At 41.5% G+C, this 27,873-nt stretch overlaps 1 protein-coding gene across 3 annotated transcripts in view; it reads left to right on the plus strand.

The window, feature by feature from the left end:
- Positions 1-27,873, plus strand: part of VWA3B (von Willebrand factor A domain containing 3B) — a 143,521-nt gene that overhangs the window by 33,926 nt on the left and 81,722 nt on the right. For all 3 annotated transcript variants that reach the window (XR_014000089.1, XM_081155767.1, XM_081155768.1), the window contains exons 8-9: positions 9,413-9,538; positions 25,064-25,260. Coding sequence is in view for 2 of the 3 variants with exons in the window: in XM_081155767.1 (XP_081011893.1) it covers positions 9,413-9,538; positions 25,064-25,260 (323 nt within the window). In the remaining variant the exon portion in view is untranslated. The remainder of the gene's footprint in view (positions 1-9,412; positions 9,539-25,063; positions 25,261-27,873) is intronic.

Consider the following 27,873-nt stretch of genomic DNA (forward strand, 5'->3'; position numbering starts at 1 on the left):
TTGATCAGCTGCCTTCTGCATGCCCCCTGCTGGGGATCGAGCCCAAAAGCCAGGCATGTGCCCTGACGGGGAATCGAACCGAGATCTCCTGGATCATAGGTCAATGAGCAACCACTGAGCCATGCCCAATATTTCTTTTTAAGAGCAAAACATGCCATTGAGTCTCCCCTTCAATCCCAATGACAATATCTTGTACTTGGGGTTTGTTAAGCTTCTAGGACCTATTGGTTTATAGTTTTGTCAAATTTTGAAAAATGTCAGCCATTATTTATTGACATAGGTCTACAGGTCAACTGCAGTTCGATTACTCTAAGATGGCTTGTCTTTCTTTAACTGGTGTTACCCAGGGTATATTTTTATTGTAGGAAATGCCATGAGCACAAGAGCCAAGCCAAACCATGCAACAATGCATAAGACCCCTGTTCATGTTACATCCACTAATATTCCATTGACCAAAGCAAATCACATGACCAAGTTTAACAGTAGTGGGATGGAAGCTCTCCACCTATACTGAGATGGAAGTAAATATTTGCTGAACAATAATGTAAGCTATCACAAGCTTTTGTTCTTGTGTGATTCTTTTTGGCTCTGGGAAAGTGTTTGCTGGACATTGAATCAACTTTGGAGTCAGACCAGGATTCATACCCTAGTTTTTCCACTAATTACTTGTGTGACCTTAGGCAAGTTACCTAGCCTTTCTGAGCTATGTTCCCTCAGTTGTAAAAATGGGAATAATAGCATTTACCTTATGTAGTTGTTGGAAGAATTAAGGCATATGGCACACATGGAAGTGTTTAGTACAAGATTGCCATTCAATTAATGTTTGTTTCTTTTTGGGAGTCCAAGTGGGCTTTTATTGTAGACATTGGTTCTAGAAAGTAAGATAATCCAACAGGATATGGCAGCCTCTGTCATAAAGATCATTTTCAGAACAGTCTTGATACTGACCAGTTTATTTGAATACATAATGATGGATGGGAACTGGAATTTGGAACTAGGAAGTGAATACTGTATTGTTATATTGTGTCCTGATGGGAGGAAGATCCATGTTTAAGGTTGATATTAGGAGTAGGCCACTGGGACCTATCTAGAGGCAAGCAAGAGCACCTGATGTTTTACTGGTAAGTAGGATTACACTGTGGGGCCCTTTCTGGAAATGAATTTCACCCACTTCCCTATTGTCAGACTGGGCTAGTGAGAGGCTTGAATGGTGTAGGAACATTTGTAAATTGGCCATGGTAATTTTCAGTCCTCAGAAGCTTTCAGGTCGGGATGGACTGTCCTGGGTTGGGGGCTGGGTTACTGTCTTGGGAAGGCACTTTAACTGCTGGTGCTTTCAAGGGACTATATCGTTAAGAGAAAAAAATACTAATTCTATGGGGAGCTGCTCCTTAGGTTATGAAAACCCTGTGGGCCTAGAGTGAGGGGTCTATTGAGTGGTTTGGGGACTTTCTCTTCAGAAGGAAAAAAACTTCAGATCTTTTGTGTTTAGGGCAGGCCTCATCTTTTAGTTTGGTTCTTTCTCCCTGTTTTATGCTAAAAAAGTTAATTAAACTGAAATAATAAAATTTTCAATGAGGCATCAGGCTTAAAAAAGGAGACAATTTTAGCATTGCTGAAGCTAGCCCAGGATCTGGACTCACTGGTGAAGCTAACGTGGACTTATTTTAGATGGCCTACAGTGTCAGGCTCTTCAGAATTGATGTTCAAGGCACTGCAGTGGTGTGATGAGTGCCCAGGCTGACAGCCATGGTCAGAGCTCTGAGCTCCCACTTCAGGCCAGAGCATCGTACTTTATACTTGAGGAGGAGGAACAGAAGGAGGAAACAAACTGTGGACAACTGGCCACAGTTTTAACTTTAGCGCATTTACATATTTTTTCATATGTACAACCAATAAAACCAGTAGCTCAGAACCCTCTCCGGTTCCAGAAGATAGGAGTTGAGCAGCACAGCACTTCCACTTCTAGGCCCACCCCATCCATTCAGCCACCACTAGTCAATCCATCATCACCCCTTCCCACTGAGCCTGCACTGGCGTCAGCCCCTCCAGCACAGCATGCTGGCCGGCCCCTGCTAACTGAGCAAAACTGGCAAGTAGGGTTCCGTGTGCTCACGAGAAAGACTTGGCAATGAATAAATAAAAAGGAGTATCAGGTAGTAGGAAAAAAGCAGTTTTTCTGAGAGTATCTTTGTTTTTTCCAGTCCCCTGGAAAAATGCTAGTAGAAGAGGTGCTCTGTTCTACTAGTATTATTAAGTCCTAAAATGGTGTAGCTGTAAAATGTGGTTGATTCTATCTTTGGAAACTGCACTTATTTTGTGTTGGTGTAGAAAAATGCATGGACTAAAACTAAATATTATGAAACTAGATTTTATTTTCTGTAATATATGTTGAAGCTGTTATACTTAAAGAGAAAAAGTAATCAAGCTGTGTTCTTGGAAGACGCTTGTGATCTTTAGATAGTTAAAGTTTACTGGCCCATCACTTGGCCTTGGCATTGCTGCTTTGTTTCCAACCTCTAATTTAATTTAAAAGCACTGATGGGTGCCTGTTTACAGCTTACTGACAGCAGGAGGCCTTCTCAGAGGTCACCTTCCTTCTCCCCAGAATTCAGTTTAATTCAGTGGATGGAGCTGGAGCAGCTGTACATCCAAAGCTGTTGCCACATTACAGTAGACAAAACCAAGAGACTTTAATTATTTCCAGGTCTTGAGCCTTCTAACAGTGGGTTGCTTTGAAAAAAAAATTTTTTTCCTGCTATGAGGCAAGCATTTATTAAGCTCCATCTGTGTCCTTTAGAGTCTTACTAGGGTTGAGGAGGATATTCAAAAGGAATAAAAGATAAGGTTCCTATTCAGGGAACCCCACCCTCTTAGAATGCCCATTATGCTTCTGCTTGATGATAGAAAAGTTGCTCCTTCTCTCTGTAACTCCAGGATCCCAGTTCAGAACTTAAGAAGTGTTCACCTGCACCTCTCTCCTTAGTGCACACCTTCGCCTGATGTGAGTGACGGTCTAGTTTTCCTAATCAGAGAGTAACTCCGTTAAGGGCAGGGAACCTTATATTCCTCTCCCAACAGTGGGTGTATATCCCAAGCTCCAGTTTTATTCTCAGCTCCTGGCTGCAGTCCAGGCTATCACCAGGATGCCCCACGGCTCACACTAGCCCTCTGCTGGCACTGGGCAGTGGTGGGGTGATTCAGCCCAGTTCTTCCATCACCAATATCATCTCCTAGAATCATGCTGAAGCAATCGAGGGATGGATCCTGCGTCACCTAACGACACGAGGCATAGAGAAATCCCTCAAAAATCTTTTAAAAACTAAATTGAGTTACTAGGGGGAAAGAAATAGTGAAGATTTCTGGCAACATTTGAAAAACTTGCTTTGACTTCAGGGTGAGAGATCCACTCCCCATTTGTTATTTGAAAATCTAGCACTATGCTGAGCTCTGGGGAAACAATGATGAAAGAAGGTCCCCCTCCTCCAGAGCAGCCTATTTGGAAATATCTGCGAGGAGTGGGGATGTACCAGGGAGAGTGGTTACAGAACAGACAGACATAATTCTGTGTTCAAGGAAGTCACAGTTTGACGAGGGAGACAAGCTGAAGATAGTAGAAGCCCAACACTTGCAAGCTCTCTGAGTTAATAACCCAGGAGGCCTGTCCTATGGGCGGCTGCCGTCCCAGTGCATCGGATTCCAGCCAAGCCAGCAGGTGTGTGCTGTTACTCACCAGAATGTCACTCATATTAGGCCTTGTTTTGGAGATACAGCTCAGCAACCATCACCCGTGTATCAGAATTAGTCTGGGTGACTGGGCTTATAGACTCATCTCTTTCTATCCAGGAAGAGATGAGTCTATAAGCCCTTCAAAGGAAACTGGAAACAACCAATACATCTCAGATGAGGTCTGTTGACAGATCTCGCATCGTGATAGCTTGGGAGGAGGCTCAAGGATGGGTCCCAGTGTGGAAAGCTTATCAGGGCTTTGGACACACAGGCCTGAGGCTGAGTCCTGACTTGACCGCTTATCGGTTGTGTGGCCTTGGGCAAGTTCCTAATTTCCCCAACCACAGTTTGCTTATCTGTAAGTGGGGATGATAATCCCTAGTTGTACTGTTGCTGTGAGAGGAAATAAGTTAATGTATTGAAGTGCCCAATATGTTGGCTGGTACGTGGTAAATTTTAGTTTCCCCTCTTTCTCCTTCTTTGTGTATCAGCAGGAAGTAGCCATTATAAAATGCATTTAACATAAACATGCTCTAAGAAACAGCAGAAGGCTGTGAGCCAGATCAATGAAGATAGTATGTCAGGGACTCTCTGACATGTTGAAGGGGAAAGAGAGCTCTGACTTCTTTGGGAAGCATTTCCTCAGGGCAGAAATAGGGACATCAGGGTATTGGGATATTATGCCCAGGAATCATTGAACTTTATTTTTCCCCCAAGAATGTCTTAGATAGAAATAATTTGTTTACATGCCTGTCTCATCTATTAGACCACAATGGCACAAACTTTTGTTGCAAAAGAATCACTGAGATGGTTTTCATTTCCTGGTTTCCCTCCCTCAGAATGCATCTGGGGCGGAGCTTAGGAATCTGCATTTTGATGAGCAGATTCGGGGGTTCTAACAGGGGTTCTGAGGACCGCACTCTGAGAAGACCACACTAGAGTGAGAACCTCTTAAAAGCTGGCACTGTTTCCTGTTCACTCCATTTCCAGTCACCAGATATTATAGGCATTGATCGAGTTTTGTGGAATAAATGAGTGAATGATGATGCTCCAAGAAGGTGTCCTGTTGAGAAGAGGATATTTTAAAATAATTGGCGTCCTAGTTTCTAGGTCAGTCTCTTGTGAGTTTGAAGAAAAGAATTAGTTTCCTAAAACTTGTTCATCTCCTAATGTTCTTGCAGAGCTGGGAATAGACCTCACTGTGTGAATGACATTCAGTCCCCAGCAGCCCGGATGATCCATTTTCACAAAAACAGGCTTCAGTTGAGGACAGGAGGCTGGATAGATGCTAGTATGGGCTTGCTTCCCCAGGACGATAGTCCTGGCTTTACTCTTTCCCTGTTGATTCAGAGCTGGCTGATAGGAATGAGGGAGGAGCTCAGTCATCTTGCATTTGTTTTGTGCCCTATAGGTCCCTTGGAACCAAAGAAGCCCATGTCTTTTTGTGATGGAAGAGCTGAAAAACAATTTTAATAAATTTGCTTTATGGGAAACTCATAAAATTCTCCTGAAGCTACCGTTTCATTAAAACACTGCCCCTTTGAGTTGGTGTCTTCAAAATTGTATTGCCTATTCTAAATAGAATAGATTTATTTATTAAACTATATTCATGGGTATTTTTGGCATTTTTATGTTTAGCTGTTGCTTCTCTATCCCCATGGCTGTGTTTTTATCGCCTGCTTGCCCAGTAGCACCCACAGCAGGGTCATGCTTCTTGCTGAGTGTGATGGAGCACTTGCTCTTTACCTTGGAAGAACAGTGACGGTTTATAACCAGGGTTTCTGTGGGAATGTTGGACTTTTAGACCACATTACATTTGCACTTCACAGTAGTCTACTTAGAAGAGATGCCCCAGGAGCCAGTACCACACCCACCCACTGAGAGTTGTCCATACTTGGTATTTGAAATTGCTTTTAAAGACATCATGGCCCTTGTGAAACATATATATTCATTGCCCCCAAGAAGGTGTCAGATGTTTATCCAGATGGCAAAGTTACTCTGTTTGCTTTAATTGGTGGTTGATTCCATAGGGTGAGACTGTGTGCAGCTATACATTCTCCTCAGGGCAGTGAGGCCCAATCAAGCCAGCAGGTGTTCGGTGACCTCTTGACAACAAAACACCTTAATATATAATTTTTTTGTTAATCCTCACCCAAGGATATTTTTTAAAATTGATTTTTAGAGAAAGTGAAAGGGAGGGTGGGAGGGAGTGAGAGTAAGAGAGAAACATCAATGTGAGAGAGACACATCAATTGGTTGCCTCCTGCACATGCCCTGACCAGGGCCAGGGATTGAACCTGCAACCCAGGTACATGCCCTTGACTGGGAATTGAACCCACAACTGTTCAGGGCACAGGCTGATGCTCTAACCACTGAGCAACACTAGCTAGGGCTAAACACCTTAATATATAATTTAACAAGTACCTGGGAATTTTTCCATTACAATAAAAAAATACTGATTTCACCACTTTCAATCCCTTTGTGGATGTAATAAATCCCCTTTCACCAGACACATCAAAGCATATCTGACCCGGGTCTTATTTCATTTATTAAACTAGCCAGTCTGAGAAATCAGTTCTGGGAGCAAATGAAGAGCAGCAGCTTAATATGACATCTCTCCCAGCTGATGTCAGCATTTGGCGAGCCTTCAGGCATGTGGGGGATGTCGGGTTGGTGCAGGAGAGGTCATTGGGTTGGAGAATCTTTCAGGTTGCCCAGATGCCTCTGTGAGGAACCATACCCTGCTTCTGGGCACTGCAGGCCTTGGCTGGCTGACGCCCCGATGGTTGAGATTCATAAGGCTTCATTGTTGTTTCGTCTCCTCTCTTGGGTGAGCCTGGAGCATTTCAAGTTCATAGAGCTCTCTGAACACTAGGGTTACCAGTGCCTTGTCCTCCTTCTTCTTTCGTGTCCAGCAGGGCTGTCTCCCTGGGCTGCAGCTGTCCCATATCCTAGCTAAGTCCCTCAGAAGTGACCCCAGTAAAAACGCAGCCCTCCCATACTGCCTATGAAGTAATCTGAAACAAAACCTCTTCATTCTGAGTTATGCCTTTTACTGCCCTATGACTTTTCTTGTTCACTAGCTGGTTTTGTTTTTAAACAAAACTAGTTAAATGGGTAGTTTTGAGTTCTTCTGTTCCCTGCTCCCCACCATGAGAATCCACAGCGGCCTAACTACAGTGGTTAAACCAGCGTGGCGATAATCCTCACAACGACTCCCGCAGAGAGCACGTCTCAGGCTGCTGCTGCCCCTGAAGCATGTTTTCCCGTCCCTGGATCAAGAGCCAGCTGTATTTCCTTGGACATTTTCCCTCGGATGCTGATCTGTAGTCACTCCCTCTTAGTAAATTAGTGGAAAGCCTCGACTCATTTGAGACATTTTAAGGGAGAATCCTGCTACTTAACACGTCCATGCTGAAGTGAGCAGCTGAAGGCAGGCTGACTCACGTCAGAAGGGCCTGTGGGCTTCAGGTTTACATTTGGCTGCAGCCTGCGATATTTTTGGAGTTCCAGCATGGAGCTGGGTACACATCACGTTTCACTCCTTGGATTGTTGATGGTTGCAGATTCATGGTTGCGTCCACCTCTGCCAGGGCTTGTCACCCACTGCTTTACAAGCACAGCTATTAATACTCCCTCACTGGATCTGGCCAACTTTGGGAGGGCCAGAGCACTGGTGTCCCTTTACTTCTGCCCTGCCCTTCTTGATTGCTCTTAAAGTCAGAGACATCGACTCTGATCTGCCCCAGGCTGTCTTGGTGGCTTAGGGCCAGCCCTGTGCCCTGGTGGATGAATCTCCTGGGGTGGCCTGTAGACCTGATAGTGGTGTCTCATTCTCTGTGGCTGCATGATCTCAGGTATCTGTGGACTGTTAGTAGACAGCTTATGGACTGTTATGTACACCAGCTTGGTAAGTGGGGGTCTCATCAGCAGCTGGAGGAGAGTCTGCAGGGCCTCTTGATAACCACTCACCACTTTCTCAGGGCAACTAGTCATGGTGGCTGAATTGGTGCAGTCACACCAACCTGGGTTTGACTCTCTGCTCTGACTCTCATTGACAGTGTGATCTTGGTCAACTCACTCTGCCTCCTTTTACATAGCTGTAAAATGGGACAAGAATAGAATTTGCCTGCAGAGTTGTGGTGAAAAGAAATGAGAAAATGTCTAGGAAGGCCTAAGCATAATGTCAGGCACATAGCAAGTACCTCAAAAAGGTATTTATCATTACAGAATTTGGACCCAGCTTACTTCAATGATAACATCATCAGTGTTCTCTGAGCCAACTGTATACAGTCTGTGAAGTAAAGTTGTTGTTTGTGTGTTTTTTAAAATAACTTTGCTAGCCCTAGCCAGGTGGGTCAGTTGGTTGGAGCACTGGCTACACCGAAAGATTTAGGATTCAGTTCCTGGTCAGTCAGGGCACATACCCATGTTGCGGTTCGATCTTTGGTTGGGGCACATACAGGAAGCAACCAATTGATGTTTCTCTCTCATATCAATGTTTTTCTCTCTCTCCTCTCTTCTCTCTCTAAAAATCAATAAAAACATATCCTTAAAAAAACCACACAATTTTTTTATTGGAATGGAGTTTTTAAAACTAGAGAATACAGCAGCTAAATTCTTGTCTATGCAACTATATTGAAAGCAGCCCCGGAACAGGGACTCCCCTGTAGCCCCCACAGTGCCAGAGTAGTGCCAGGCTGGTGGCTGGGCCCACGGATGCCACTGAAAATGGGTGGGTGGCATCTTCCACTCATGGTGGCCTCTTGGAGTCACCACTGGCTATGTGTGCACATAACAAAATGCAGAGATCATTACAAGTTCATGTACAGTTGTAGGAAATAATACAGAGATACCCATGTGCCCTTTACCCAGCTCCCCCTGTAGTAACATCTTGCAAAACTATAGGACAATATCACAACTAGAATATTGACATTGATACAGTCAAAATACCACCACAGGATCCCTCCTGTTGCACTTTTATAGTTACACCTATATCCTTCCTGCTCTTGCACCCTCCTTAACCTCCAGAAATTACTAATGTTACAGAACCTGAACTTAGGTGAAGACAGAACCTCTGTCCCAGCCTTGGATATTTTACTGTAGACTAACTTTGATTGATTGATTGTGAGGGTGACATAAATCAGCCATACCATTAAAAATAAAGTCACATGGTCCAACCTAGCCCTAAACTGAGACAGCAGAGGTCCAAAAAAAGGAGGCCAAATTCTCATGATAACATCAGGGGAAAATAAAGACTTGTCAAGGTGCTTTCAAAGAAGTAGGCAGTCTCAGCTAAGTTAAGAAAGGATGCGGGTCATCACTTTCATAAACCATTGAACTTCCTCACCAAGTTCACCCTGGCATTTATTAGGTGCTTGGAATATTTTTATTGTTTATCTTATTTGAGTATTATCAATAATTCATTTTAAAATATTCTGGCTGCTACAAATGTTTACTTTATAAAGATGTATTGCATCCTTGATCTGCATTTATGATTTCTTGAGATAACAGCATTTCCTTAGGGATTTCAGTTCTGCTTCTCAGACATTAGTGGGGAATATTGGAATTTGCTGTTCAAAATGTTCTAGAAAACTGGCTGGAGTGTGCCAGTTCTGCTAGGACTACTAGAGAGTTCTTGGGCCAGTCATGGCCACCCACTTATGCTGTGTTTCCCTCCCAGGAGCCGGAGTCCGAGAGGACGTGTTTCTCATTTGGAGGGAGATGGAGGAAGCCTGCAGCACACTGGCCCAGATCCAGAGGCTGGTGGCTGAGCCTTCCAAGTCTGATGTGGCTGCAACAGACCATGGTGAGTGCTGCTTTGGTCACTACTGTAAGAGTCACAACTGCTACTGATTGGGGATGGGGGCTGCTTCCAAGTTCTTTACCAAGGAGCGCTCCTGAGGCCAACCTGAGGAGGGCATCTGTAGCTATGGGGTGTGTGTGCTCATGTGCATTTGTATTCATGTGCACATGTACACATGGATGCATACGTGTCTGTGTGTGTGTGTTGTGTGTGTGTATGAAGATTGTTAAATAAAAACCAGAGCTGGACAGTAGTAAAGCAGTAAAAACAGATTCTATTCAGGAACTATTGCAGTAGGGAAAAGAGATGATACAAACTGGTCTCGGTTATGAACACTCGGTTATGGACAAGTGGGGATTTATAGCCAAGGAGCAGTGTGGGGATGGGTTGGTGGATAGAAAACTACTGAGAGGAAACATCTGGGGTTGGGGGATTTCTGGCTAAACCGACCTGACAGAGTTCCTGCTATAGGCAGGCCATAGTGATTAATTGTCACCTGGGGATATCAAGGGGATTCTGGCTAAACTGATTTAGCAGGACTTTTGCTAAAATTGGGCAATGCAAAGACACACAGGAAGCCCCAAGGCCACAGTCTAGTTAAGACGATTCAGAGGAGCCTGAATTTTGAAGTGAGAAAAACCTGGTTGTAAATTTCATCTTCATTACTAGGTTAACCTGAGTTAATCTCTTCAAGTTAGTTTATTCTCCTGTAAAATGATTAAAATAATATCAGTCTTGAAGGATTATAGTTAAGATTAAGTAAGATGAAGCATACTTTGCACCAAGCAGGTACTTCTTAAATGTTAACTCACCCTTCCCTTTCACAGTGAGGGGAATTAGTGTTCCGACTCTCCTGCTTGGGAGCTCGAGCCAGTAAAAGATTTCCTCTGTGAGTCATTGGTTTCATGTAGGGCACCCCTGGTAGTAATAGCTGTCAATACTTACAGCACATACCTTACATGTCAGACACTGTTTGGGGCTTGTCACAAGTATTAACTCATTTTATCCTTTGCACAGTCTTATAAGATAGATGCTACTATCATATTCATTAGGGTTAAGTAGCCCCCAAGGTTACCCAAGGCCACACAGCTAGAAGTAATAAAGCTAGGATTCAAACCTAGTTCATCAGTAAAAATACCAGTGTCTGGCACCCACCCCAGACATTCTTTTTAAAAATTTTTACTTATTTTATGTTAACCCTTACCTGAGGATATTTTTTCCATTGTTTTTTAGAGAGAGTGGAAGGAAGGGAGGGTGGGGGAGAGAGAGAAGAGAAACATGGATGTGAAAGAGACACATCAATTGGTTGCCTCCCACACATACCCTGACTGGAGCTGGGAATGAAACTCTCAACCCTTCAGTGCAGAGGCCAACACTCTAACCACTGAGTCATACAGGCCAGGGCCAGACATTCTGATTTAATCCATGTGGGATACAGTCTGGACTTTGGGATTTTTGAAAGCTCCCCAGGATACCCTAACATGCAACATATTTAGGGAACCTCTGCCTGGTTTTATTGCCTCCTGGCATCCTGCTTGTATTACAGAGTGTCAAGGTGGGAGAAGAGCAAGGAGATCAGGCTGGCTGGAGGCAGGCAGGGATATGGTTGAAGAGGAGAAATGGGGAAGGGAACATGTGTAGAGGTGGGGAAGGGCTTGAAGGCCTGGGTAAGTTTGCCCTGTGCAACATGATAAATTCCTGGTGACAATGACATTTTCCTGTGACTGGTTGTTTTAACTTGGGCCTGGGCAGCAGCAGCTACACTTGCTTTGCGAGGACCAGCTTTCTGGTGCTCACTTGGAGTGACGCCCCACTCAGTGCGAGCTTAGAGTCAAGAACCCAGATAGTCCTCTGTTGTCCTGAGTAGATATCCATGCCAGGTAGAGAATGGTGATCCTGCTGCTAAGGTATTTGTTTGGGGGAGTGCTACAGACTGAATTGCATCTCCCCCTAATTCCTAATTCATATGTTGAAGTCCTAACCCACATTGTGACTGCATTCGGAGATGGGTCCTATAATGAGGTGATTAAGGTTAAAAGAGGTCATAAGGGTGGGGCCCTAACCTGATAGGATTGGTATCCTTATGAGAAGAGGAAGGGAGGCCAGAGACCTCTCTCTCTTTCCACACATGCACAGAGGAAGAGCTGTGTGAGGTCAGAGTGAGAAGGTGGCCCTCTACAAGCCAGGAAGAGATGCTTTACCGGAAACCAACCCTGTGGGCACCATGATCTTGGACTTCCAGCCTCTAGGACTGTGAGAAAATTAATTTCTGTTGTTTAAGCCCCCCACTCTGTGGTATTTTGCTATGGCAGCTAGAGCAGACTAATACGGGGGGTATTTAAGCTTGAGGTAGTTAGCCTTGAGGGTTAATAGAAGATTTTCAGATGTTATTCCTAAAGGAAAGAGAAGAGCTATTGGTGTCTGTAATTGATAGAGAGCTAGATCATCATTCCTTTCTTTTCATGTAACACACCCATACACACACACACACACACACACCCCAAAAACTAAAAACCAAAATAACTCCAAGCATAAATTTTCAAAGATGCTTTAAATGTACCACTTCTATTTAAAAAGGAGAATTTGGTCAGGACCTTTCCACTGTTGGATACCCATCAGAGCTTTCATAACCTTGCTTTGGCCCCAGAGGTCACATGTAGAGTGTCTGACTTCCTCCTGTTGCCACCCACAGCCAAGTGTTTTATTTATTTTTAATATTTTTATTGATATTTAGAGAGAAAGGAAAAGGGAACGAAAGAGAAATATTGATACCAGAGGGCAACATCGATCAACTGCCTCCTGCACGTCCCCTACCAGGGATTGAGCCCTCAACCCTGGTCATGTTCCCTGACCAGGAATCAAACTGCTAACCTTTTGGTGCATGGGATGATGCCCAACCAACTGAGCCACACTGGCTAGGGCACATCCTAGTGTTTTTGAGGCAAAGGCTATGTCAGTCCAAGACCCTGTGACTGCTTTGTATGAAGGCAGCCCATCCTGACCCTTCCCCAAGCTTGGCTGCCCAAGGCCTGCAGGCCAGAGGAGATGGGGTAGTCTTCAGGAGAGGAGAAGCGTCAGGATGGGCTGCCATTGTACATGGAACATCCATGTAGATTAGATAAAAAATCTCTTCCTGGGCATAGCAGTCCCCTTATACCCCCTGGGCTTGGCACACGGGTTCTGGATCAGCTGGCATCTATGACTGTGGGGCCTGGAGAGCAGTTTCTGGCAGAGATGACTCATAAGCCTGATGCCTGGGAAAAGGAGATGGTGAGGCCAGACACTGACCACTAGTAATTTTGACCTTATTTAATTACCAAGAGCAGGACATGAGAATTCCCCAGGGGGGAAACTGACAAAAATATATGAAAAAATGGTTTTTAAAGACATTGGACACCAAGCAATGAAGGCCAATAATCCCTGAGATACAGGGAAAACCCAGGGTGAGCTCTATGATAGTCCCAGCTTAGCGCTTTGGGAGTTTCCAGGCCATGGTATGGCAGGAAGGATCTCAGGTGGAGCACAGCAAATTTCTGAGTTTGGTAGCCAGAATGAAGAGTCCCAGGAGACCAAGACATCTAGATTTCATAGGACAGAGTACCAGAGAGGAGAGAGGTACTCAAAGAGAGAGAACTCTGGAAATCTGCAGAGAGCCCCCCTTGAGAATTCGGCTCAATACTGATAGCTCATTTATGTGAGGAAATTATCTGAGGCTGGGAAAGATCCATTGGAAAGAATTAGAAAGAAAGGGCTTTGAACTTGCACACAGCCTATTCTCACCAGCCCAACTGGAAAAATGTGTAACTCATGGGGCCCTGGGGAGACTACCTGGGAAGGTCTTGCCTCAGTAATGGGGACTGACTGGCCTTAAACTGAGCTCTGGGCCCTCCTAAGAAATCAGTGAAGCAAGGCATGGGAGGGAAAAACTCTTCATAGGTAACTTAACTGCATCACAGAACAAAGCTCATGAAGATTTATAAGAATACAGAAACATCCAATACCCATCTAGGTAACTTTCACAATGATTGTAATCCAATCAAAAATTACTAGGCATGAAAAGACAGGTAATGTTCCCTTTAATAATAATTAATCAATGAAACTGATTGGGAACTGACACAGGCATAAGAATTGGCAGAAAAAGAGTTAAGTAGAGACAGGGAAGATATTTAAAAAGATACATGTTGAACTTTTAGAAATGAGAACTTTTAGGGAAGAAAATATTTTAGATGAAATCATGTTGAATGGGATAAATGACAGACATTGTAGGAAAAAAGATTAGTGAACTTGAAGACACAGCAATAGAAACTATCCAAAATGAGACATACACAGAAAAATAATAGTAAGCAAACAAATAACTAACAACAAATATATAAATCAGTGAGCTGTGGGACAACTTCAAGTGGCCAAATGGACATGTAGGTGGAATTTCCAAGGAGAGGAGAAAACAGGCAACAGAAAAATACTTGAATAAATAAAGATTGAAAAATTCCTAAATTTGATGAAAACTATAATCCAGAGATCCAAGAAGTTCAATGAATTCCAAGTACAGGAAAATGAAGGAAACTGTACGAAGGGATATCATCACCAATTTGCTCAAAACCTGTATTACAGAGGAAATCTTAAAGCAACCAGAGGAAAAAAAGACATCTTTGTACAAAGGAACAAGCATAAACATGACAGCAGATTTCTTGTTGTGAGTGAAAAGACAATGGAGCAACAGCTTCTTTTTTCATTCTGTACTTTAAATTTTCAATCTAGAATTCTATATTCCATAAAAATTTATTTCAAAAACAAAGACAAAAAATTTTAGGACATGCAAAAGCTGAAAAAATTTATTATCAGCACATTCACACTGAAGGGATGTTGGAGGAAATCTCTTAGACAGGAGGAGGATGATACTTTTATATGGAAAGGTAAATGGAAATATGGACCTACACAAAGTAGTAAAGAGCACTAGAAATAGCTATGTGGATAAATGGGTGATATTTTTCTATTTAGATATCTTTAAGGCAATTTACCGTTTAAACAAAAATAATGTGTCTATAGCAGATGTATAAGTAAAATGTATGACAATAATAACATAAAAACTAAGAGAAGAATAGCAGCATTATTCATAAGTTCCAAAGATAAACAACCCATATGTCCACTGACAGATGACTGGATAAACAAAATGCGTATATACATACAACAAAATATTCAGCTTTAAAAAGGATGGAAATTTTGGCACATGCTACAGCATGGATAAACCTTGAAAACATTATGCTAAGTATTTTTAAAATAAGCCAGACACAAAATGACAAATTTTGTATGATTCCACTTGTATGAGGTAAATTTATAGTCAAATTTATAGAGACAGAAAGTAGAATAGTGGTTACCAGGGCATGGGGGGAATGGGGAATGAGGAGTTATTATTTAATGGCGACAGAGTTTCCATTTGGGATACTGGAAGAGTTCTGGAGTTTGATGGTGGTGATAGTCGCACAACAATGTGAATGTATTTAATGCCACTGAATTGCACACCTAAAAGTGGTTAATTTTAGGTTGTGTATATTTTACCACAATTAAAAACAACAAACTTATGAACGTCAAAAAAAATTGTCCAGGAGGGGAGAAATGGAAATATGTGATTATAAGACTCTTGTGCCTTGTATGGAGTGGTATAATATCAATTGAAATTAGACCATGATACATTAAAGATGTATACCATAAACCTAAAATAACCACTAACTTGCAAAACAAGCCAACAAAGGAGATAAATGATATTGAAAATATTCAATACAAAAGCTGTCAGAGGAAAATAAAAAAGACCAGAGCAAAGGACAGATAGGACTAATTGAAAACAACTAGCAAGGCGATAGACATAAACCTAACCATATGTATGTCAAAAATGATCAATTTGTACATTTTAAATGTGTATGGTTCATTGTAGGTCCATTATACCTGAACACAACTGTTAATACAGTAAAAGAGGGGGATACAGGTCACTCCTGAGGTGCTGAGCTGTCCAGAGACATTGGTGCTGGTACATCTGAGCATTCTCTATGTGTGTATCAGTGTGTATGCCAGGTGTAACTCTCCAATGAGAAGATGACTTTTCTCACAGAACGTTCAAGAATTTGTCCAAAGTTAGGAAAACTTTACTCTTCTTTGGGTGATGCTACGGTTCAAAACATTTCAGGATCTCCTTGTTTGGAATAACCTTCACAGCCATTTTATGACCCACCAGAGATAATTAGCCTAATCAGGTTGTGTAGTCGTGTCAAGATTGGGTTCTGAATACCTGGTTGTTTCAAAATATCAAACTCAATGTCAAAAGACAAGGAAGGGGCTAGAGGCCCATTCAAGCTCTGCAGGCAGTCCTAACCAGGAGCTGTACAGGAGTTTTGAGCACCTTTTTTTGAACAAATGGAGAGAGGGCCAATCTTCATTTTTATCGGCATTGTATTAAATAACCAGCCAGATTTCTCTATAGTCTTGGGTAATAGTGAAGTACACAGGTTTTGGAGTTAGAAAGATGTTAATCCTGGCTCTGCCCACTCCTGTGTGACCCTATGCTAGACATTTATTATCTGTGCCCCAGTTTCTTTATTTGCAAAATTGGGATGATAATGATAATACCTACCCCATGAAGCTAAGAATTAAATGAGAAAATACATGTAAAACACTTAAAACTGTGCCGGCCTACAGTTAGAATGTAATGATAGCTTAGTAAAAGGTTAATCTGTTTATTCTTTCATTTATTGAGTGGTTCCTAAATGTGGCTCTGTGTTAGACAATGAGTATAATGGCAAGTAAAATAGACATGCAATGGGCCCTCATAAAGCAGGACCTTGTACCATCTCTTGTTCAGTGAGGGTAGAAAATCAGATTCACATGGAAGTATAATTAACAACTGGGGTAGAATGACTAAGGGAAAGTGTGAGCTTCTGAGCTATTCTCTGAGGTCAAGGGTAGCTTTGCTGAGGAAGTGACATCAGAGCTGATATATGAGGGTTGAGGAAGCAAATTAATGAAGTGAAGGGGTGGGAGAGTATATGCCAAGCAGAAGAATAGCACATGCAAAGGTCCTGAGGCAGGAAGGAACATAGTGCTTTAGAAGAACTTTGAAAAGATTAGTGTGGCTGAAGCTCAGAGTTCAAGTTAGCAATTGGCCTGTGATGAATCTTGAAAAGTAGTCAAGAACCAGATGATTCTGGGTCTAGAGGCTATGGTATGACATGTCAGTCCTTAAGTTCAGACCAATGGAAGCCACTGTAAGATTTTAAGCAAGGGAATAATAATAATATTGATTTGCATTTAGAAAAAAGATTACTTTGGCTACTTTACTGAGAAACAGATTGTAAGGGAAGGGCCAAGCAAGGGTGATGGAAGAGAGTTAAGATGTTAGTATAGATGAGGGATAATGACATCTGAGACTAGGGTCATCATGTGAAGATGCAAAGCTTTTATATACTATTAAAATTAATTCAGTATGAATCCAGATGTTAGGATGTTAATTGTAATCCTGAGGGCAGCCACTAAGAAAATAACTAAAAAAATATATAGTAATATGTAATAAAAGAAATGCCAAGGGGATTAAAATGGTATGCTAGAAAACACATTTTTAAAGTAGAAGAAGGTAGTAATAAGAGAACAAAAAATATTTAAGACATATAGAACACAAGTAAGAAAATGGCAGATGTAAATCCTACTTATATTACATAAAATGCACTAAACAATTAAACAGCAGAGATAAACAGGATGTATTAAAAAACATGATCCAGCAGTATGCTGTCTACAATAGACACATTTTAGATTTAAAGACACAAATAGGATGAAAGTAAAAGATGGAAAAATATATCATACAAATAGTAACAAAGAACTAGAGTAGCTATTCTAATTTAGACAAAATAGACTTTAAGGCAAAAATTTTTACAAAGAAGGACGTTTGATGATAATAAAAGAATCAATTTACCAAGAAGGTATAACAATTATTAACATAAACACACCTAACAACATATCCCCAAAATATATGAAGCAAAAACTCATGAACTGAAAGGAGAAATAGTTCAATAATAATAGTTGAAGATTTTAATATCTCACTTTAAATAATGAGTGGAATAACTAGGCAGAAAATCAATCAGGAAATGGGAAACTTTAACAACACAATAAACAAACTACACCTACTAGATATCTGTAGAATACTCCATTCAACAGTAGATTACATATTTTCCTCAAATGCACACAGATAATTCTTCAGAAGAGACTGTATGTTAGGCCATACAATAAATTTAAAATGTTTGAAATAGTACAAAATATATTCTCTGTCTACAATGGATGAAACTGAAAATCAGGAACAGATGGAAATTTTGAAACTGAAAAATATGTGTATATTAACAACATACTCTTAAATAATAAATGGGTGAAAGAAATCAAAAGGGGAATTAGAAAATGCTTTGAAGTGAATGAAAATGAAAAACTTGATTTACCAAAATTTATGGATTCAGCTAAAGCAATTCTTACAAGGTAATTTATAGCTGGAAACACATATATTAAAAAAGATAAAAGATCTCTAATAAACTAACCTTCCACCCTAAGAAATTAGAATAAGAAGGGCAAACTAAACTGAAAACATGTGGAAGGAAGTAATAAAGATTAGAGAAAAAGAAATGAAATAGAGAATAGAAAAATAACAGAAAAATCAAAGAAACCAAACATTGGTTCCTTTAAAAGGAATCAAAATTGAAAAAGGCTTATACAAACTAATCAAGGAAAGAAGGGTGGGAAAAGATTCATATTACTGGAATGAAAAGGGGGTATCACTACTGGCCCTGCAGAAATAAAAATGATTATAAAGGAATGCTATGAACAACTGTATGCCAACAAACTAGACAAAGTAGATTAAATGGACATATTCCTAGAAATATAAACAACCAAAACTGACTCAAGAAGAAACTGAAAATCTGAATAGACCTATCATTAATAAAGAGAAATCCAGGACTGAATTGCTTCACTGGTGAATTCTATCAAGTGTTTAAACAAGAGTTAACACCAATTCTTCACAAACTCTTCTAAAATGCAGTAGAGGAGGAAATACTTCCCAACTCATTCTACGAGGCTAATATTGTGCTTTCACCAAAACCAGAGGAAGATATAACAAGTAAAAACAAAGAAACAAAAAACAAAAACAAAAACAAACTATAGACCAGTACCTCATGTAATTATAGATACAAAATTCTCAACAAAATACTAACAGACTGAATCCAGCAATATATAAAAGGAACTATACACCTTGACCAAGTGGAATTTACCTTAGAGTGCAAGGTTGGTTAAACACACAAAAATTAATGTAATATACCATGTAAATAGACTAAAGGACAAAATTTACATGATTATATCAATAGATGTGGAAGAAGCATTTGACAAATCCCATACCCTGTCATGATGAAAATACTCAATAAACTAGGGATAGAAGGGAATTTCCTCAACCTGATAAAGAGAATCAATGAAAAATTCATGACTAACTTCATGCTTATGGCAAAGACTGAAAACTTTTCTCTAAAATCAGAATAAGACAAGGATGTCCCTTCTTACCACTGCAATTCAATGTCATACTAAAGGTTTAGCCAACATAAATAGTCAAGAAAAAGAAATAAAAGCATCCAGATGGGAAAGGAAGAAGTAAAATTATCTCTAATAATAAGGATTTAATTTGGTACTGATACATGCTACAGTGTAGATTAACTTTGAAAACATTATGCTAAATGGAAGAAGCCAGACACAAAAGGCCACAATTTGTTTGACTTCATTTATGTCAATGTGAATGAAATAGGCAAATCCCTATAGTGAATTAGTGGGGGTGAGGGTGAGAAAAGAGGAGAGAAGGGAAATGGGGAGTGACTTTTAATGAGAATAGGGTTTCTTTTTGCAGTGATGAAAATGTGCCGGAATTAAGCAGTCGTTGCACAGCTGTGTAAAGAAACTGAAAACCACTGAATTCTGGGTGAATTCTGTAGTATGTAAATTATATCTCAACAAACTTTTTAAAAGAATACATGAAATAAATATACTGACTAAAAGTGAAAAAAATGCCTTGGCAATGGTGATGCAAGATAAAAAAAATATTAATATCCCAAGGGAAGCAGATTTAGATTTTCTGTCTTGGTTTAATTCCAGTATTCTCACTGTATTTCAGAGTTCAATTCTCACTACTACATGAATTTCAGGCTCTGAATCTAAAATTCCCAAACTCCATTATTCCTTTTCTCAATTCTCAATCTTGATTTTTTCCACTTTATGCCAAACATCTTGAATTGGCTTGTGTTTATCTTGCAGATCATGCTATTTTTTTAAGGTATAATTTGTTGCCCATATCACTGATCCTCAACTATTTTCAGTTTCTTTTAACTGTCATTTTAGATATAGACAGATTAAAATGTGGCTTTCAAAATTCTTCTCTTGGAATCTGTGCTCCACTAGTGGTATCCCCTCAGCCTTCGTGTGGGTTTAAACATTCTTCCTGGCTACTTGTAATTTCTTCCTTTCTTTCTGCTGGACATTCCTTCCAGGTTCTCTGAACCTTTCCTTTACAACTAATTCACAGCATCCTTTTCCCGAGCCACTTTCCACATGGCAGCCAAGGGGTGGTTCAGGGTCTCATGGTATCTGCGGTAACAGAGATGTTGGACAGTGTGCACCGAACTGTGGTCTATCAAATATAAACCCTCCAAAATGTTCTATGCAGATAGGTCTTGGACCAAATTACTTTAGGAAATACCATTTTATACCTCTGTTCATGGTGAGCCCACTGCTGAGTCTATAACAAAGGCTTAGATGAGTCCTGTGATAAAGAATCTGCTGAAACTGTTTAGTTTCAAGCTCCCCAAACTTTTTGCTAAGGTACCTTCTTTCTGAGTAATAGCCACCGAATGCACTAGAAGTAGTGTTTGTGGAACACAGTGTGGGAAACATTGTCCTGGATGCTCTCTGAGGTCAGTTCCAAATCTAGAGCTCTGGTTTTTTCATTAGCTGATGGTTCACATGGACCTACCGTGGCTGGAATGAGGTGCTAGACAGGTAACTTTCAGTGGAAGAGGACAGGTGTATTAGCCAGGTTCTTCAGAGAACAGAACCAATAGGATGTGTGAGTGTGTGTGTGTGTGTGTGTGTGTGTGTGTGTGTGTAGAAGGAGAGGGAGATTATATATATGCTAAGGATTTGACTCACTTCATTGTGAGGGCTGGCAAATCCAAAATCTACAGAGCAGGCCACAGGCTGGAGATGCAGGGAAAAGCTTGTGTCTTAATTCAGGTTCAAGGGCCATCTGCTGTCAAATTCCCTCTTCCTCAGGGGAGGTCAGTCTTTTTTCTTTTAATGCCTTCAATTGAATGGATGAGGCCCACCTGCTTGATTCAAAGTATATGGATTTAAATGTTGATCTTGCCTAAAAAATACCTTCACAGAAACATCTAGAATAATGTTTGACCCAATATACAGGTACCGTGGCCCAGCCAAGTTGACATGTAAGATTAGCCATCGCTGTGGGGCCAGCAGTTATGGTGGTGCTGAACTTGCAATAGCTGTGAGCCGCTTGGTGACTGCACCTTGAGGGGAGGAGTGGGCACTGATGCACTGTGCCCGATTTGTCATTACACCAAGGCCGTGGCTATGGCAGTGACATTTCAAAAGCATTGGCCAGTAGGTCTTACTCATTAAAACATGTTCTGAGATTTGATAAGGAGGACAGAGAGGACCAGGCCAGTTAATTCTGTGGCACAGATGTGATCTGCCATGTGCTTCTCCTTCCATAACAGAGAAAATCTTTAGCAATCTGTCACATGGAAAAGAAAAGCAGTGTAATCAGTACGAGCTGTGAGCTCACATGTCTGTAGGCGAGAAGTTATCTAAACGGTTAATTCAGATAACTGCAGGAGAATGGAAAGGACCCTTTTGCAAGAGGCTGTAATGAACAGATGAGGCCCTTCCCATCCCCTGTTGGGCAAAATGAGGCTCAGCCACTAATTGGTACAATTCACACTGAAAGTGCGAGATTTTCCCCTTTCTCTCCTTTCCTTAGCTGTGGAGCACCTAGGCTGTTTTTGCATGCTTGGTTACCCCTTCTTTCTTTATGAAGTTCAAGTTGCTTTAGGGGTCTTCCTCCCAACCCCCTTTTTGGAGGGTAATTGGGAGTCTGAATAATGCTTTTAAGGTGACTGCACTGCCTGGTCCTGGATGAAGATGGAAGGAGTCAGAAGTTAGTCTCTGGCTCTTTAAAACCCCTTATTAAAATTGATGTGATGTGCTTTTATGGAATTCTTTTATGGTAAGCTGAATTTATCATTGATAAAGGGTTCTTATTGTTCTAAAAGAAAGCAAGCCAAAACAGAGCAGAAGAATGTGATAGTGTGTGTGTTGCTATGGAAATAATTGAATGAAAATTTTATTTCCTACTACAGCTATTGATTAGAAAGAAGGGAGGTGAATAATAAAGCTGAACTAAAAATGAGACAAAGGCTTAGAATATAATTAACAATGGTGGAGCAAAAACAGCCATCAAAAGGGTTTCTCCAATGAAGCTGACCCCACTGAGTAAACAGCTCCGCTGTCTTTATGCTGCATCCTTGTGATGCAGGTGAACATCAGGGGAACCTTGGAGATTACAGGCTCTGCAAAGCCTCTGGTTGGAGCTCCCTGGGATGAGAGGACACTGTGAGTCACATAGAAATCAACTGCTGGCTTTGGGGGCAGATCCCAAAGCAGTGTTTGAAGCCAGATTGGTTTAAAATTCAAAAGCCAATAACAGAGTTCTTAGAGACATTGCAGCTCCAATAGATTTCAGAGTGTGTTATTTAAAAAGTATTCTATGAAAATTTGAGGACATGGCTCACATGTAGAATTAGTGGACAGATCCTTTAGGTATTATTGGGAAACAGTTGGATCTAAGGTGTTTTATGTCTTCAAATATTATTCTAATTATATAACCCCTTAAATATAGTAATGGGTAAGAATGGGTAATATTTTTGTTTTCCTAATAGTGAGTGCTACTTTTTAATTAAAAGTATAATTTGACTTGAATCTGTGTGTCTGCTGGAAGCATGATTGATGGGATCACAAGATCACATTTTAGAAAGCTCTTTCCATCTTACCCCAGGTGCAGAGCTTGACTCACAGTGTAATCATCTGGGAGTTTGAAAATCCCAGCATTCAGACCAGTTAAAACAGAATCTAATGGGTGGGGCCCACGCAGCAGTATTTTTAAAACTCCTCAGAGGATTCCAGTATTCAGGGTTAGAACCACTGATCTAAGTGGAAATGAACTCTGTAGGGCTGATGGACCCTGGGTAAGACATTTTATAAAAACCACCTCTGCCCAACATCCCTCCTGGTCCTCCTTTTGTTCTGCTGGCCCCAATGGGACTAAAATCTTGGGGTCCTTTCTGCCTGCCTTCCAGTGGCATGCAAATAAATGTTTGCCAATCCACACTTTGGAACAAAAACCTTTATTTGTAACATCTGTTGGTCTCCAGATTTTGTGAATACTCCCAGCATGGTCAATTTCACGCTCGCAATGTGCTACCACTGTGCACCTGGCTGGAAGAGGAGGTGCACTATTAGCTCTCACAGGCCAGTGCAAGCCAGCTCCAGACACCAATGTCTCCTTCTCAGCTTCAGATTGTTTGTTCCCTTTCTCCTCTGTGCCCACTCCAAGATACCCCAGTCTCCCTTAGGTGGCAGTAGGGGTTTTTGTACAACCCAAATAAAGACTTTTCTGCTTACATGATTTTTCTGCTCAGGTAGTGTTATCAGTGGAAGTGGGGTGCCCCTTTCCCGACTGAGTGCTGGGGGTGGGGTCCTTACAATATCTCGAGAAAAAGAATTTTCTGAGACTTGCACAGGAGGATGAGTGATTTTTATTTGTGTGGAATTACATCCCTGGGTCTCCAAAGTCCCATTTCTCTTAATCCAGTCTTGGAAGAAGTGCAGCTGGGGATTTAGTAGAGCTAGAAGTAAAGACAGTGTCCAAAGCTTCCTTTCCATGGTGAAGTTGGGTCTGGTACAGCATCAGGCTATTTGCAGTCCATTAGTCCATTGTGTGGGATCCACATGGCTGTGGGCCATGTGGGCAAATGCAGGAGCATAGGAGAATGAAAGCAAGAGCCAGGATCCAGTAGTGCACCAAGAGCGCAAGAGAGAGAACCCCTTTGTTTAGGGGATTAAATATCTCAGATCTTCCTGTGCTAGCAGTGACCATGCCTACTTTAGCCAATGACCTGTTCCCAGGTGTGACTGACAGGTAAGTACCTTCTCTTTTTCCCCCAGACTTTACTGGGCATGTGTCTATTCTACCCTAGTCCAGTCCCTTCCACCAGCAATTAGTGGAAAATAGACCAGTGGCTATCTGGGGAGTGTTAAACTGCAGCTTCCTGGCAAAGCTGCACAAATGGCATGCCTATAATATTTGGCCTTCCCTTTGATCCTTTCCTGTTATTAATAACTAGGTTAGCCCGGCTGGCATGGCTCAGTGGTTGAGCATTGACCTATGATCCAGGAGATAGTGGTTTGATTCCTAGTCAGGGCACATGCCCGGGTTGCGGGCTTGATCCCCAGTAGGGGCTTGCAAGAGGCAGCCGATCAATGACTCTCTCATCAATGATGTTTCTCTCTCTCTCTCTCACTCCCTCTCCCTTCCTCTCTCTGAAATCAATAAGATATATTTTTTAAAAACATAACTAGGTTAATTACAACGCTATAAGTAGCATAATACCTCCTCCCACTTAAAGAGTATAGGAAACCTTTGGAACACACCAAGGGAATGTGCCTAAGGCCGGGTATATTTGGACAATTGGCCTTCTGGATTATACTTTATCCTGTGAATCTGACTAAGGTGAGTTGTCATAGATCAGCTCCAGGTGCCTGAGCTGATATATGAAGTTTCTGAGCCTGCTGAATTGAGGGCCAGGCTTTGAATCAGGACACATCCACCAAGTTAATGGGGAGCTCCTGGAAGACAGCTCACCAGTCTTCTGGGCTGCCTGACTTCCGCCTCAATGCAGGTTACATCTCCCTATTTCTCCCCTTTCATTACAAAGCACTCCCACATGACTTTTCTCCTTGAATCACTTCAACACACCTAGGAAGGCATATTGGATGCTGTTTTCCATCTGCAGGTGAGGAATTCTGCTGAAACTCAGAGAGATTGAGTGACTTGCCAAGTTTGAGAATTTGCCCAGGCTAGTCAGTGATGGAGGCAGGACTTGAACCTAGAGCTTCTGACCCCAAGTTTAATGCTCTCCCAACACACTGCCTTGGTCTATTGGCCATCTCCACCTATGCATGGGGCCAGTCAACTTAGGTAGAAGAGGAAGTAAGATGAAGAGTAGCAGATTCCTGGCTTCCAGTCCTGTGAACTAATTCTTTGGAAAGCATACTTCTGGAAATGAGTGGGATCTAACAAAGAACATGTTCCAGCTTGGTAAGTCCTAAGGTGGGAGTGAAATAGGAATGGCTCGTGTAATATGAATGTCTAATGAACTGTGATTCCAAAAATAGAATCAGGAGCAGCCTCTGTTGGAAATGAGCTAAATCAAGAAGACACCTGGGACTCTAAGAAGTGGCTGCATAAATATGGCTTAAAAGCCCAAAAGCTGTCATTTTATGATGTTCTTGCTGACTGTTCCTTCCGCCATGCTGATGGAGTTGTTGATATAAAAGCCAAACCTGAGAACGAGTCCGTACAAACCAGTGCGGTAAGTGCACTCTTGGTGGGATTGTGCCTTCTCTTGATGCACTGAGTAGGTAGGTAAGGCCTCCCTCAGACCAGAGCCCAGGGCAGGACCAAGGTTAAAGGCAGCGTGGAGGGAAACTGGCTGGGGTTTCCATGTAGAAGGACATCCCTTTCTGCTTCTTACCATACACTCCTCTGAATGGTACCTGTGGGAGTGGAGGTCAACTCTGGGAATGGTTTCTAGAGATAAGTGAATTATAGAGTAATTATACATAAGCCAGAAGCTGGGCTTGTAGAAATTCAGGCATCATGAGTCTCAGAATTATTTAACATTAATTCTAAAGAGAAGCCCTTTAGTTCTCCATATTGAATGGAAGAAAGAAGCTACTCGTAATATGCCCAAAGCAGGCATTTCTAGGGTCCTCTTGTACTGTCACTGTCTTAAAGAGACATAATTCGAGTGACTACCTGCCAGCATTTAGTGGATTCCCAGTAAATACGAAATCAGATTTTTTGAGGAACTATAGCACTGGAAGGGTGTATATTGAGAACTTTGGAAGCTATAATTCCATTATGCCAATGGGTCTGAAAGGAACATAGCTTCTCTAAGTGTTCGACGCTGGCTGGCTCACAATGGAAGGATAATATCTGTAGTAGCAGCTCCCACACATGTGAATCAGTGGGTCTGGGGTGGGGTGCCAAGAATTTGCATTTATAACAAGCCTCAGATGATGCTGAGGCTTCTGGTCCAGGGGCCACACTTTGAGACATAGTGGGTATAAAGAGAACCCAGAACTGTCAAAAGTTTAGAATTATAGAAAGACTAGAAAGTGTCACAATGTGAAAAAGAAAATCAGGATAAAATGAATATTCTAAATTTATTGAAACTGAAGGAAAGCTCTTTGAGAAGGTAGTAAGGCCCAGGTACCCACTTTGAAGTGAAAGCCAAAATGCCAGCAACAGAGCAGACATGACTGGGAGAAGAAGTCAGGGTCCTTCTCAAATGCAGGCCACTCTGTGTATTCTCTAATCTCTCAATGTCAAGATTATCACTGAAATGTCTGTCAAGTCACAGGTGAAACCCGTCCCTCTGACACTCGGGCTGACTGGCCACAGGGCTCCTTGGGGGAAGTCTTTCAGGGCTGCATAGCCACTCGATGTTGTATGTTTGCCCTCTTATTGCTGTGTGTTGACAGTGAACTGCAAGAAGGAAAATATAAAAACTGAATTAGAAGAAAAATGCAGAGTTGACGCAAGACTTGTTTCCTGGCGTATATGCTGGGATGCAGAGTGATTGCTGTGGTGCAGGCAAATCTCATTTGTTTCCTCCCAGAACAGTTTTCTGATTTTATAGACATCATTCAGTAATGTTATTAGTTCAGGAAATAAGCATAACTAAATTTTCATTTTTTAAAATCCATTAGGCCCTGGATATTTAAAATTATGAATCCTTGTCCATTTGAACCTAGCCTACTGCACCCTCCTGGCATTGTGGTGGTGCGCTCAGGCCTCTCTAACTCTGATTTTCTTTTTGTTCTTCCTTGACAGTTTTATATGAAACTTTACAGGGAAAGTTTGAATAATTTGGCTTATAAATGAGGAATTTTACCTCAAATTTCTTGTGCTAACAAATAATAATGTAATAAAAGTTAAGAAATAGTACAGCTATCCCCTTTCACAAATATTGATGAAAAGGGGACAATTTTATGTTTAGTATTTGGGGTTACATATCTGAAACTGGATTTATGCCTAAAATTGTGATGTGTATAAGGCAGGGAGAAACTGAGGCTGTGAAATAGGTAGATTATTTAGCGCTCTCCCAGACTCCCACTGGGCAGGGCCCCCTAAACTTTTACCTATAAAAACCAGTTTGTAGGTACTGATTTAGGAAACTCATTTGCACTGAGAAATAAATGACTAAAAAGGCCTTTCTGTGTAGCATTCCAAGATAAATGAGCAGATGGGAGGAGGAGACAAAAATGCATTTCTAATTAGGAAATTTCAGGCAAAGCCTAGTAACTTGATATTTCAGGGCAACCCTAAAATCACATCACATTCACGGCTACTTATGCTGCGTATTTACAATGCCAGTCCTGATGTTCAAAAACCCACTCTGTTCTCATCATTTAATCCTGTAACAAATATTGATTGAACCTTCACTATATACCAGGCAGTATGGTTTGGTGGAAAGTGCACTAGATTTGGAGTGAGAAGACCTGGGTGTGAACGCTGTTTCTACTAGTTACTAATTATGAGATGTCCAGCAAATAATTTAACCTGTTTGAGTCTCACTCTCCACATCTGTAATGCGGGTGGTGTAAAGTCCCAATTAAAACAATGCATGTCTGAGCACAGTGCCTGGCCCTCAGGAGATCCCAGTTACCTGCCGTCATTATTAAAAACACAGTGAGTCAGAAATGAGCACTTATGGAATGCCCATGTGCTTTATATAGAAGGTGCATATTTGTGCTCTCATATCACACATGACAAAACAAAGTCACGGGGCCTCTGAAAGGTTAGGCAACTCACCTGCCACCTCATGGCAGGTGGAGGCAGGGTTTGAACTCAGATCTGCTTGGCTCTCACACTGTGCTTTTCCCATTCTGAGGCTCTGCTGCCTAACGCCTGTGCTCAC

The sequence above is a fragment of the Miniopterus schreibersii genome (assembly GCF_964146895.1).
Source record: "Miniopterus schreibersii genome assembly, chromosome: 13".
NCBI classification, from domain to species: domain Eukaryota; kingdom Metazoa; phylum Chordata; class Mammalia; order Chiroptera; family Miniopteridae; genus Miniopterus; species Miniopterus schreibersii.